General features: G+C 49.3%; 1 protein-coding gene across 3 annotated transcripts in view; it reads left to right on the top strand.

Moving 5' to 3' along the window:
* The window catches only part of ASAP1 (ArfGAP with SH3 domain, ankyrin repeat and PH domain 1), a 1,926,573-nt gene that overhangs the window by 1,639,360 nt on the left and 273,741 nt on the right, over positions 1-13,472 (top strand). For all 3 annotated transcript variants that reach the window (XM_086966222.1, XM_086966220.1, XM_086966221.1), the window contains one exon: positions 1,521-1,749. In XM_086966222.1, coding sequence (XP_086822348.1) covers positions 1,521-1,749 — 229 coding nt within the window. The remainder of the gene's footprint in view (positions 1-1,520; positions 1,750-13,472) is intronic.

Here is a 13,472-nt window from a genome sequence, read left to right as displayed (position 1 = left end):
AGGATTTAAACACACTTTCAAAGGCCTCTATCATTTGTGCGTAGAGCAATTGATGTTCTGGAAAAAACATGCACAACATTATGGGCTCTAGAGACCGCTGTTTTCGGGAGTCATTATCTCACTTTTCTGAGAGTTGCACATTTAATGAGCTGCCATATTCTGTACTAGGTACACTAGTTTGCACTTCTGTAATCCGATTGGGAATAAGACCCAAACTCATTCATATTGGGGCAGGAAATAACATGAAGTGTCACAATTTATAGGCCCCTGCTAAAGACCTATTGTGGACAGTGCCAATACTTGTAGTGAGCTTCTGGTCAGCCCATTGCTTTTCATTGGTTGGTTGTGTTGTAGCTCTCATTTGCTTGCTTCCTACTAAGTGACGTTCCTTCCTCTTCTGGATTTTTTCCCTCTCCTGGAGCATAGGTTCTTTACCATCCTTTAGCTCGAATGCCTTCTATACTTCCACTACTTACATTAATGTAAGCACCATTTTTTTAATTTCAGCACTCTTGGGGAGTGTATGTGTTTTCTTGATCTCTCTCTTGTGTGCTACTTCCCCCTGAAATCCTGACCCCTGTGCTTTCTGTGTTGCTCCCCATCTCTCTTCACCCTCCGGTTCATTAGTTACATCCACAGCCTCTTCCTTTCCAGCTTGTTATGCTCTTATTTTATTGTTCAATACACTCCCTGTTCCTCCATTGCTCAACACTCCTTGATACTCTGTACCCCCCACACACATGGGCATTGAATGCTCTGTACATCCCCACCTGCTTTTCCGTAGGTCCCCTGCCCCTTACCGTCTTATTCCTTAAAGAAAAATATAGATGGTCTTTTCTTTTTTGGAAGGCTCACTAGTTCCAAATTGCAACTGGCTCCCTCCTTTTTACTTTAATGCAGTTTAACAGATTTTGTTTTTCATTTGCGGCTACAAGATTGCCATCTTCCATAATGAAATGGTAAATTAAAAGTTAAAAGGAAAGAAAATGGTTGCCACGTTATGACTTACACATGCACATAAGTGGTGATGCTTGCATATGCCTTCGCCTATTGTTCTTGCCAGTGCTCATCAATTCATTGTGATCAGTAGCTCCTGGCTGTCCTCAACAATTTTCTTAGAAACATGAACATTGGTGGAAACTTGCAAGCTGCCTTACATGCTCCTTGGCATGACAATACTAATTATTTTCAGATACATAATGATTGTTTTGATAAACAGGTCAACAATTTGTTGATTATGTAATGCTTGAAGACATCAGTTGTTGTAACCTTCGTATTCCTCTGTAAAAATAAAGAATGCAATCAAATCTTTGCACGCATCCATAAACCTTGAGCAGTGCAAAGGTAGACAATGGGTCAGGAGCGTTAACATTTTTATGTGGGACAGGACAAGACTGTGCTGGAAAGGCCATTGTTCTATAACCGATCTTTGAAAAAACTGTAGTGAAAATACAACTAATAAAATACAAGACCAGTTTCATTACTTTTTAAGAATATGTTTACTTTTTTGTTTCCTTTAGCCCAGTCCAGTAAAGAAAGAACGTTCACCCAGACCCCAGAGTTTTTGCCATTCTTCAAGTATTTCTCCCCAAGATAAACTGTCTCTACCTGGATTTAGCACTTTGAGAGACAAACAGAGACTATCCTATGGAGCTTTTTCAAACCAGATTTTTATATCTACAAGCTGTGATTCGCCCACATCGCCAACAGCAGATGCTCCTACTCTTCCTCCAAGAAACTCTGGAAAAGGTTGGTTTAATTGTTCACTCTTAAAAATAGACAAGAATGACGAATGTCGCTCCTAGTTTAATTTGACCTGTCAGTTGATTTTTATGTTCTATAGTGTCAATGATCCTCAGCAGAAAACTGCACGGATGTATTTGATTTTTGCTGAGGGAGATTCACCATAGAAAGAATTATGTTCATTTGATTCAAATCATGATAAAGATCATAACTGTAAAAAGTGGGAGGTCTTCCAATTCTGGGAGATCTCAATATATAATCAGTAATATTTTTGCTCATGTTCTTTGTGCTGGGCAAAGAAAGGCAATCTAAACTGGGTCTACAGTATTTCATACAGCAAGCTGAAATGTGAGCCGAGTATATAGGTCTGGCAGTCTTTAATAACTTTCATTATTTTAGATTACTTGAGTACTAATAATTGATCACAAGGAGTCAAAAGTCATACAGTGACTCATCTTCAATAGCCAATATTCTAGTTGTACATTTTCTGCCTCCTGGTTTAGCTACGAAACCTGCATTTAATTCATTTGATCATTACACTCGTGGTGCTGGAATATTATTGTGTCTTCTAAGCCTTTGCTCAGAGATGTATATTTGTAGCATGTGTTGGCTGCAGATACACATGCAATGCCTGCTCCTGCCATTTAGCGTTGGGCCCGGACTCTGGAAGTTGTTTTTCCTCTAAGAAGTTTTGTGATCAGTGCTGTGTGTAATTTCTCCTCTCCCTTGAGGTATTGTGCATGTACAATGGTTCCTTTGTTAGAAAAACAATTTCCGCCATCGGGCTAAGACAGACTGCGTCGGAGCTCTGCAGCATTGGACACCCACGCTGCCTACGGCCAATAAAGAGCATGACCGGAGATCCAGTAAACGACAATCACGGATTGTAGGAGCTGGAGATACATTGCCCAGGGTGTGTATATATATCCTCCCAGAGGAACAGAGAATCCGCTATCAGCGATAGTCCATGACTTCATGGAGTGACAACGTTACTTGAACGGCGTCCCGGACTTGTAACCAACGGGATTGCGAGGCTGGAAGTGGCTTGAGAGGTTCATTTTTGCCCAGTAATACGCTGTGATTCCAATCTAACTACGTTTCCAGCCAGTCTCCAACTGGATGTACCAAGAAAATCTGGCTAAACGGGACCGCTCACCACGATGCAAACTAACTGCATGCTGGGAGCTGCAGTCTCTCAACACTGAACTGCTAGAGTGATCTCCGTGAAACGTGGTTCAGGTGTGCACTATACTACTTCAGATGGGCCAATACAAAAGGATATACTCAGCGCCAGTGGCATTTGAAACGGACCAGTATCGGATGAAGGCGAAAGCCGAAACGCGTCATGCAAACCCTTTTGAATAAATGATCCTTTTAAACCCCGCCGTGCCCCTTGTCTACTTTGCTGGAGGAAGACAATTTTCTAATATATATTTATATATATATACACACACACATACATATATATATACACATACATATATATGTATATATATATATATATATACATACACACACACCTCTACACACCTGATCGACATCTAGCCGCAGATTCCTTCCTGTGAATTTCCAGGCGTCAGGCTAGATCCAGAAGATTTTTGATAATAGTAACCCTGCGTGCTGATAGGTGCCATCGGTCAGCTCCTCCTGACATCGTAGTCGTTGGGCTCATCGTGACATCTGCGTCATCTATATAGGTGCCACCCCGGTGCGCTGACAGTTCTTTTCTTTCAGCACCAGCCAGCGCAGATCCATCGAGAGCTACCACCTGTAATTTTTTAACAGACTTTTTGGGGACTTTTTGTTGAACTTTTGGTGTATAGGATGTCCAGTAAGAAGACCTCAGGGTTCAAATTGTGCGACACATGTTACCGCGCCATGTCGGTCCCAGACCTTCCTCTGGTATGTCTTTGGTGCCTGGAGCGCGACCACAACCTGAAGAAGTGCTCCGACTGCTGGGCCATGGCGCCGAAAGCTTTGAGAAAGCGATCCCTAAATCTGCTTGAGGCACGGCTTCCAACACCTTGGAGATCTCCCCGTAGTTCTCGCTTTCGGTCTCAGTAAAAAGGAAAGTCCGAGCACTGCTCCGGGTGGGTCAAAGTCTTCCTCCTCTCACTCATTCGTCAGGTCAGGTTAAAAGCACCATAAAAAGCACAGGAAGTCGTAGCACTTAATGAGACAGACTAGTTTTGGCGTTCGTCAGCTCGCGTTTCCCTCCCTTTCTGGGGCCGGGAACGACCCTTGCCCAGTTAAAAGAATTCTATGACACCATGGATGCCATATTTGGGCCGCCTGACTCTGCGGGCGCACCTTCGAGCACCGCAGGTTCAGTGGAAGGAGACTCCATGAGTTCCGCACCTCCAGTGCCACAGGCTCCTCTTGGATCCAATCCTGGATCCGAATCGGCACTGGTTGTACCTCTCCAGCTGAAGGGCTAGAACTGGGAGAAGATTAGAAGGGGCAGCAGGATCCTTTAAAAATCCTCCTTTACAATGAGTAAATGGACTGGTATGAGGATCTGGGTGATACCAATGGTTTGTGCATTTCCCAGAGCCTGGCATGCTTTCTCCCCTTCTAACCTGGCTACAGAGGAGGGAGCTTCATTTGTAATGGTGGTGCGTAGGTCTTGGACCTGCAGCTTGCTACAGTGGTGGTCAAGACTAATGTGTTGACAGAGCTCCTGCAGCCTGGTGTCTCCACCTCAGAACCCTTGCTGTCATTTAACAAGACCTTGACAGACGTTCTACTGGGCACCTTGTCCAAGCCCAGCCCAGGGGCTCCTGTGGACAGAACTATCGCCCACCGCCATTATCCTGCGCTGGGCGACCCAGCTTTCCTCTCTACTCACCCCATCCCAGAGAGCTTGGTGGTCCAAGCCTCTACTCCCTGTGGCACATTCCCTTTCGCACCTTCGAACAGGGAATCCAAAATGCTGGACAGCTTTGGTAAGAATATCTTCTCTTTCACCAGCCTAGCATTGCGGTCGGTAAACACTGCATGCCTCTTGGGCCGTTATTCCCATTTGCTATGGGAAATGGTTGCGCAAGTGCTGCCACAAGCCCCTGAGGAGGCCCGGGCTGTCCTCTCCCAAGCTGTTGCAGACGGGAGAGATGCAGCAAAGTTTGCTATACAATGTGGCCTCAACATGACGTGATTTCCTCAATAGTGGGCATTAGCACCACGCCTGGCTGAGAACGTCTGGTTTCTCAGGGGATGTCCAAGCCAATCTTATGGACATGCCCTTTGATGTCTTTCGTCTCTTCGAAACACAGGGCGGATGCAGGGCTATAGCGCTTCAAGGAGTCACAGGCTACGGTCAAGTCCTTGGGCCTCTCTGTGTCATTCCGGCGTACATCTGCCCTACACTCCTTTCGTGGTTACAGAAGGAGCTTCAAACTGTGCCTGCCCCACCCCAGCTAGAGGACCACGCAAGTTCTACAACCTCTGCATGGCCGTGTTTGCAGTTCACCCTGACACCATGGGTCGGGAGGCCAGAAGTCAGATCAGTGCACCACCCCTTCACCTCCTCCTCCAAACCTTCCTAGTCTGATTGTCCCAGATCATGGGTGTCCAGTTGGTGGAAGGATACACCATCACCTCCACCACTGGCGGCTATAACCTTGGACAGGTGGGTGTTGCAAATAGTCTGAAGGGGCTACTCCCTTCCCTTTGAGACGTCCTCTCCATCCATGCCTCCAACTTACTATTGGCTGACTGAGGACCGCCTTGCCCTACTTCGCGAGGAAGTCAAAACTGTTGTGGCCAAGGGAGCTATAGAGAGGGTTCCTGGGCCAGAAATAGGCTGTGGTCGCTATTCCTGCTATTTTCTGGTTCCAAAGAAGGACAGAGGCCTTCGTCCTATCCTCAGCCTCATAGCCCTCAACTACTTCCCCAAAAAGGAGAAGTTCAAGATGCATTGGACTTGCAGGACGCTTTTTTCCATATTCCAGTCCTGCCTGCCCATCGCCGCTACTTGCGGTTTACGGTGGGCCTCAAGACTTTCAGTTTACCGTGCTTCCCTTTGGCCTCACCAGTACCCCATGGGTGTTCACCTAGGTGATGGCTGTGGTCGCAATACATCTGGGGAGATCAGTGGTTCCAGTCTTCCCTATCTCTATGACTGGTTTTTGGATGCAAACACATAACCATGGCCCTCTGGGTGATGGCTGTAAACATCAGGTAAATCCTGATTCTACTTTGTGCCGCCAAGGACACCTTCTTTTGTGCCGTGCTGGACACCCTCATCCGTTGTGGTGCTAGGCCCACCTCTTTCACAAGGCAGAAATCTGTTATTTTTTATTATTGTTTATAATCTTATAAAGTGTTACATCTACCCACTCAGGGTTTCCCGGTGCAAATCAAGAGGGTAAGGTGGCCTAGCCGCTGTTTAAAATAACCAAGTCTTCAGACCTTTACAAAATGCAAGAAGCTAGGAAGTTTCCCAAAGATTCTGGAAGAGCATTCCACAGTCTAAGACCCATAGCAGTGAAAGGCAGGCACCCATGCGGGCCAGTCTGAACCTAGGCACAGTACTCATAGCCTGGTTCATTGATCTTAGCATACGTGGGGGCTGATAGAGCTCCTCCAGATCCTGAATATATATCGCTGAGCCAAACCAACTTTCGTATTGTGCACATAACATAAGGCTTTGAATTGGATGCCCTTTGTGATCGTATGCCAGTGGAGCGCATGGAAAAGATGCGAATACGAGGCGTATTTTGGTAGCCGAAATAAGTCGGGCGGCTGAATTCTGAACAAGCTGTAGTCATGGAATCAAAACCTTACCATCTGAAAGAGAGACGTTGGTGATAGATTCCTTATCTCAGAATAATCCCCAAGCGTCAGACTGGATCCGGAAAGTTTTACTTAGCAGTACGCCTGCACGTCCGCATCTGTCACCGGCATCGTGAGCACCGAGATGGCGTCAAGGAAGGTACTTAGGCGCCACCCGTGCGCGCTGATGTCAGTTCCTTTTTCTTCCATGCCGAAAGCGGATTGAGCACATACCTCAGTCATTTTTTTACTACCTTTTTGAGACTTTTTGTCTCCCTTTCTTGTCTCCTGGTGCACGTAGGGATGCCTTAAGTCTTGTGGGTCGTACCGCCGTAACATGTCGGTGGCGGACCTCCACGATGTGTGCCTCCACTGACTGAAGACAGGCCATGACTCCCGAGACTGTCGAGCCATGGCCCCGAAGGCCTGGTGGGAGCGGCGCCAGGAGTGGCTGGAGGTCCGGCACTCCTATCATGGCCGCTCCGGGTCTAGGGGCCGTTCTCGGCACTGAAGCCGTCGCTCCTCGGGCTTTAAGTCTTCGCCTTCAGATTCCGGTAAGCGACACAATAAAAAGAAGTCAAAGAAGCATGATCGCTCTCTGTCGCTCCCCTGAGGCGGACGAGGGGGACAGGGGTTCAGTTCCCTGCGGTTACTCTGAAGCCGGGGAGTCCGGCGGCTATCCGCTATACCCGGGTCCGTTGGCCACTCCTGAACAGATGCAAGAGTTTCTTGCTGCCATGGACCGCCTTTTTAGACCCCAGGCTCCCGCCGGCGCCAGCCCCGGCACCACAAGATGCTGCTCCTCCGGCCCCAACGCCACAAGGTGCAGCGCCACTGGCTCCGGCCCTGGTGCCGCCATTGGTTCTGGCCCTAGTGCCGCCCTTGGCTCAGGCCCCGGCGCCACCCTTGGCTCCGCCACAGGCGCCGCACTGGGTGTCGTTTCTCCCACCCCTGCCCCGGTTCCTAGACCATTTCATTCTGGCCTGGGATCGGAATTGGCATACGGCTCCGGCTCGGCCCCTGCCAGTGTCATTTTCGGCGCCGTTCCAGACGCCGCTTACAACTTCTCCAGCTCCAGCCCTGCCGCCGCAGTCGGCTCCCTCTACTCCGGAGCCAGACCAGGACTGGGACGGCTCCGAGGACCCCCTTGTACTGCAGTGTGACTCCGAGCAGGATTGGGTGGACGACCTTCAGGATGCGGGCGAACTTGAAGTGTCGTCTGAACCGGGCTTTGCCTCTCCTCCACCTACTATGGAGGAAGGAGCTTCCTACACCGTGGTACTGCGTCGGGCTGCAGATGCTCTCCATCTCGACCTCCTTACGGTGGCCCTTAAAACCAACATCCTTACGGAGGTGCTCCAGACGGAGTCTACGCCGCTGCTCCCTTTCAATGGGGCTCTCACCGAAGTACTCCTGGGCACTTAGTTGCGTCCGGTCATGAGGGCGCCGGTGGATAAAAACATTGCTAGGCGTCATCGCCTGGCGCCTGGTGATTCCGCTTTCTTGACCACTCACCCCAGGCTTGAGAGACTGGTCAATCATTTCTCGACGTCGCAGAGTGCTATTCCCATGGCTCTACCAGATAAGGGCTCTAAAAAGCTAGACCTATTTGGCAAGAAGTTGTTTTTTACCTCAGCCAGCTTGGGGTAGAGGCAGTGTGGGATTCTGTTACTCAGGTCTTGCCTCAGTGTTCTGAGGAGGTCCAGGCTGTACTTTCCCAAGTAATTGCAGAGGGTAAGGATGAGGCGAAGTTTGCCATGTTGTGTGGTTTGGACACCGCTGATTTGTTGAGCAGGGCAATATCTACGACTCTGCGTTGTTGCGGCGCCACACCTGGTTGCGTTCCACTGGGCTCTCACCCGATGTCCAGTGCTCGCTCATGGACATGCCCTTTGATGGCTCCCACCTCTTTGGCGATAAGGCAGACAATGCTCTGGAGCGCTTTAAAGACTCTCGTGCCATGGCCAAGTCTTTCCACCAAGAACCCTGCCATGCCTTGGTTTCGTTCCTTCAGTGGCCAGGGCAGGGGCTCCCAGGCATGCTTTTCAAGCAAGCCTGTGCAGAACCAGCCTCAGTGTGGCTGCGGCCGTGGATTCCACAGGGGTGGGTCTGGTAACCAGCGCGCGGGTCAGTTCGCTTCCACCCTCGCTGCTTCCACCTATAAGCCTTCCTAATCCGAGCTTCAGAGAGCACCCCACGCTGGTGGGTGGCAGGATATGCCACCACCTCCATCACTGGCGCGACATTACTTCAGACAAGTGGGTGCTGCAGATAATCAGCCTAGGTTACGCACTCCCCTTTCTGTTCTCCCCTCCGGCCATGTCACATCGGTACCACCGCATGTCGGGGATCATTTGACTCTTCTCCGTCAAGAAGTCTCTGCCCTACTGGCCAAGGGGGCCATTGAGTGCTTTCCCGGTCAGGAAGTAGGGAGTGGTTGTTATTCCCACTACTTTCTGGTCTCCAAGAAGGACAAGGGGAGCCTGTGCTCCTTCTTGGACCTCCGGAACGTCAATCGCTTCCTCCGTAAGGAGAAGTTCAAGATGCTGACTCTTGCTCAGCTCCTGGCTGCCCTGGACGCTGGAGACTGGATGGTGGCATTGGACTTGCAGGACGCTTATTTTTACATCCCCGTCCTGACAGCCCACCGGCACTACCTACGGTTCACGGTAGGCCAGGAGTATTTTCAGTTTGCCGTGCTCCCCTTCGGCCATACCAGTGCCCCTCGGGTGTTCACGAAGGTGATGGTGGTGGTCGCAGCTCATCTGCGCAGGTCATGGGTGTCAGTCTTTCCCTACCTCGACGACTGGCTGTTGAAGGCGGACTCGCCCCAGGCAGTCGTCACCCAACTCCAGACAATGGCCGACCTGCATTTGCTGGGGTTCTCCATCAATGTGCCAAAGTCGCACCTGACTCCCTCTCAGAAGCTCCCCTTCATCGAAGCGGTTCTGGATTCAACGCTGTTTCTGGTTTACTCTCCCGAACAGCGAGTCTGGGATATTCAGGCTATGATTCCGATCTTTCGGCCTTTATTTCGGGTTTCCCTCAGGATGACCCTCCGGCTTCTGGGCCTGATGGGGTCCTGCATCCTGCTGGTGACTCATGTCAGATGGCATATGCGGGCTCTGCAGTGGGACCTAGCGTTCCAGTGGGCGCAACATCAGGGCGGCCTGTCCGACCATGTTCAGATCTTGGAGGGCACAGCACGACGGTTGCAGTGGTGGCTCACAAATCGCTATTGGGTCGGTGGCAGATCCCTCTCCCTTCTCCAACTAGAGCCCACAGTGGAGACGGACGGGTCCCTCTTGGGATCGGGAGGCCACTTGGGAGAGGCGGAGATCAGCGGCCTCTGGTTTCCGGCGGAGTCCCGGCTCCATATCAACCTTCTGGAGCTGCGGGCGATCCTGCTTGCACTGAAGGCATTCCTTCCCTCTGTCTGGGGAAGTGTAGTGCAGGTGTTCATGGACAACACCACTGCCATGTGGTATTGCAACAAACAGGGTGGGGTGGGGTCGTGGACCCTTTGTCAAGAGGCTCTGCCCCTCTGGACATGGCTGGAACGCCAAGGCATTACCTTGGTGGTTCAACACCTGGTAGGATCTCTGAACGCCAGGGCGGACTAACTCAGCCGCTGTTGCTTGATGGATGATGGATCAAGAACTCGGACGTGGCGCAAGGTCTCTTTCAGCAGTGAAGAGAGCCTAGGTTAGATCGGAAAACAGCCATGACAACGCGGGGATTACGACGACTATCGCTGGAGGGCGCTTTTGGATAGGGAATAGTTTAATTTTCTATCCAACACCTTCCCTACTGTCAACGTGGGCTGGAATAGAAAATTAAACTATTCCACTATCCAGCGCCCTCCCGCGAAAGTCGTAATGTCTTTCGTTGTAATCCCCGCGTTGTAATGGCATGCGGGGTAAAAGCCCGCGTTGTAATGCCATACAACCGTTAGATCTATTCGCCACTGAAGAGAACGCGCAATGTCTTGATTTCTGCACGTTGGAATTTCCAAGGCGGCACTCGCTCGGTGACACTTTTCGTCACAAGTGGAGTTGAGGTCTGTTGTACGCCTTTCCGCCTATACCACTTATGCCCAGAGTGCTGAAGATCAGACGCGACCGATCCCAAGTTATTCTTGTGGCTCTGGACTGGGCTCGAAGAGTCTGGTATCCCGAGCTTCTCAGTATGAGTGTTGATTTCCCGATCAGTCTGCCTCTTCGGGAGGATCTTTTGTGGCAGCAGCAGGGGACGGTCCTTCGCCCGAACCTGTCCAGCCTCCACCTCCATGCGTGGAGATTGAGCCACGACAGTTGACACCTTTCGATCTTCCTCCCGAAGTCTGTGATGTCATTCTGGCAGCCAGGCGTTCCTCCACGAAAATGCTTTATGCCTGCAGGTGAAACAAGTTTGTGGCATGGTGCACAGCAAAGTCTGTGGATCCCCTTCCTGCCCTCTTTTCGAAGTCCTTCTGTTCCTTCTTTCTTTCTCCCAGCAGGGCTCTGCTCTGGACACTATCAAAGGTTATCATTCAGCTATCTCTGCCTTTCTACGGCTTCCAGATCAGCCTTCTTTTTAAGTCCCTGGTTGTTAACCGTTTGCTTAAAGGCATTACGCACACGTTCCCGCCCGTGACCTTCATAATGCCTCAGTGGGATTTGAATCTTGTCTTGACTTTTCTGATGTGCGCTCCCTTCGAGCCCCTTCATAACTGTCCCTTGCGTCTTCTCACCTTAAAGAATGCTTTCCTGGTTGCTATCACCTCTGCCAGAAGAGTGAGTGAGCTCCAGGCTCTTTCTTCTAAACCTCCTTTCCTTTCTGTTCATCCGGACAAGGTGGTTCTGAGGACCCGTCCTTCTTTCTTGCTAAAGGTTGTCACGCCTTTCCACATCGGGCAGACCATCACTTTTCCCACCTTCTTTCCGCATCCTTCCAGAGAGGAAGAGAGGCTCCACAGTCTGGACCCAAAACATGCGCTCGCATTCTATCTGCAGCGTACACAGCAGTTCTGGGTCGATGATCAGCTCTTTGTCCGCTACGTGGGCGCCAAAAAAGGTCGGGTCATGCACAAAAGGACCATCTGCCTGTGGGTCATTTTGTGCATCAAAGCATGTTACTCCTTGGCCAAGAAGGAGCCTATTGTGGGACTGTGTGCCCATTCTACCAGGGCGACAGCAGCCACTACTGCCTTGGGACGTGGCGTTCCCTTGCAGGACATTTATCAGACAGCTACGTGGACCTCGCTACACACATTTACCAAACTCTACTGCCTTGACAGTCCCGTCCGGAGTGACGGCTTCTTTGGACGCTCTGTTCTCTGTGACTTTCTGGTGTATTCTTGTTCGCAGGCCCACCACCGGGGTTGGTATTGCTGGGGTATCTATTCTAAGGTAAGGAATCTATCACTAACGTGTATCTTTCAGATGCACAAGTTACTACTTGTGTAACTATATATCTGTAAGAGACATTAGTTAGTGATAGATTCCTTACCGCCCCACCCATCCTCCCCGTTCTGCAAACTAATTACTAGGGTTAAGGTCATCCCTTTTAGGGCACTAGTTTTTTGCACCAATGGTCAGTATCTTGCATGGCTCTGTGTTCCTCGCACAGAACTGTACAGAACTGACGTCAGCGCGCATGGCTGGCGCCTAAGTACTCTCCATGACGTCATCTCGGGCTGACGATGCCAGAGATGGATGCGGAGCCGCAGGACGCCACCTACTGACGTGCCGGGGTACTGCTAAGCAAACCTTTCAGGATCCAGTCTGACGCCTGGGGATATTCTAAGGTAAGGAATCTATCACTAACTAATTTCTATTACAGATATATCGTTACACAAGTATTAACTTGTGCTTTGAGAGGCCCAGGTGTTATTTTCAGCCCTGATCTAGTGAGATGGTATTGAGGGAAAAAATGTCTTCTCACTCACCCATCCTTTGTTCAAAGCATTCTGTATAAGCCCAGGCACAGTGCTGCGCAGGTCCTTGTATGATTCCTAATTATAAATATGATTTACGGTTTCATTCCGATAATCTCACTTTTTATACCTATCTATTGTTCGCCAGATCATTGATGACAATCATTTCATCAAGTGCCGATTTAAAATTCACATGTTTATTATTTTTAACTGATTGTCAAAACTGGGTACTACTTTATTCTCAAATGTTTTATGATCTCTTTTAACCTTATTGAAGTTGGCGGATAGAAGTTAGAAGGAAGGGGCAACCCAGAGACATTATGTGTAGGTTCATGTTTTTTTCACAGAAAAAACACTTCATTCTAGTTGTGCAGAAGAGTGTACTTTCATATCATTCACATTTTTATGTACGGTTGATAATCCATATCTAAGCAGATCGGTTTATGGTCTTGATTATTCATGTTAACTAGAGAGTGGGAGTGGGGGTACTTTTGTGGTTAGAATTAGTACACCTGGATCCTGGTCTGGTATTGGTGTTGCATGTAGTGGTTTGGCTGACCTTGTTGTCCTTCACCCCACCCCTATACTGATCTTCCACTTTAGCTCTGATAAAAAAAAGCTAGGATAATGGTGCTCTAATTGTCCCTACTAGAGCCAGCTGACTCTTAACCCACTGGTAGGAGATACCTAGAATTTGGGAATCTGAAAATTGAAATAGTATCTTCTACTGAGTCTTAATAACTCATCGGTTTCCCATTATCTGTAAGAATGCATATTTTTGTGGGAAGGCAGGGCATAGTCTCAGAATTTTGATAGTATGATTGCATAGGAAGATATGTAGTGGACTAAGATTTATTGATCTTTCACATCATGTATATTGGTTGATTAAATAACTAATGACCCGGTCATCACCAGATTCCTTCATCCTCATCAGCAGCTTCCATCTCGGTCTGCTTGATTCTCAGTGGTCTTTCCACCATGTTGTATGTGTATTAGCACTGGGAGTCAGATTCAAGGCTGTGTCAGCATTGTCTCTGGG

This window comes from Lissotriton vulgaris, chromosome 4_1, assembly GCF_964263255.1.
Source record: "Lissotriton vulgaris chromosome 4_1, aLisVul1.2, whole genome shotgun sequence".
Classification (NCBI taxonomy): Eukaryota; Metazoa; Chordata; class Amphibia; order Caudata; family Salamandridae; genus Lissotriton; species Lissotriton vulgaris.
Note: the sequence above shows the minus strand (reverse complement) of the source record. Positions and strands in the feature narration are given on the sequence as shown.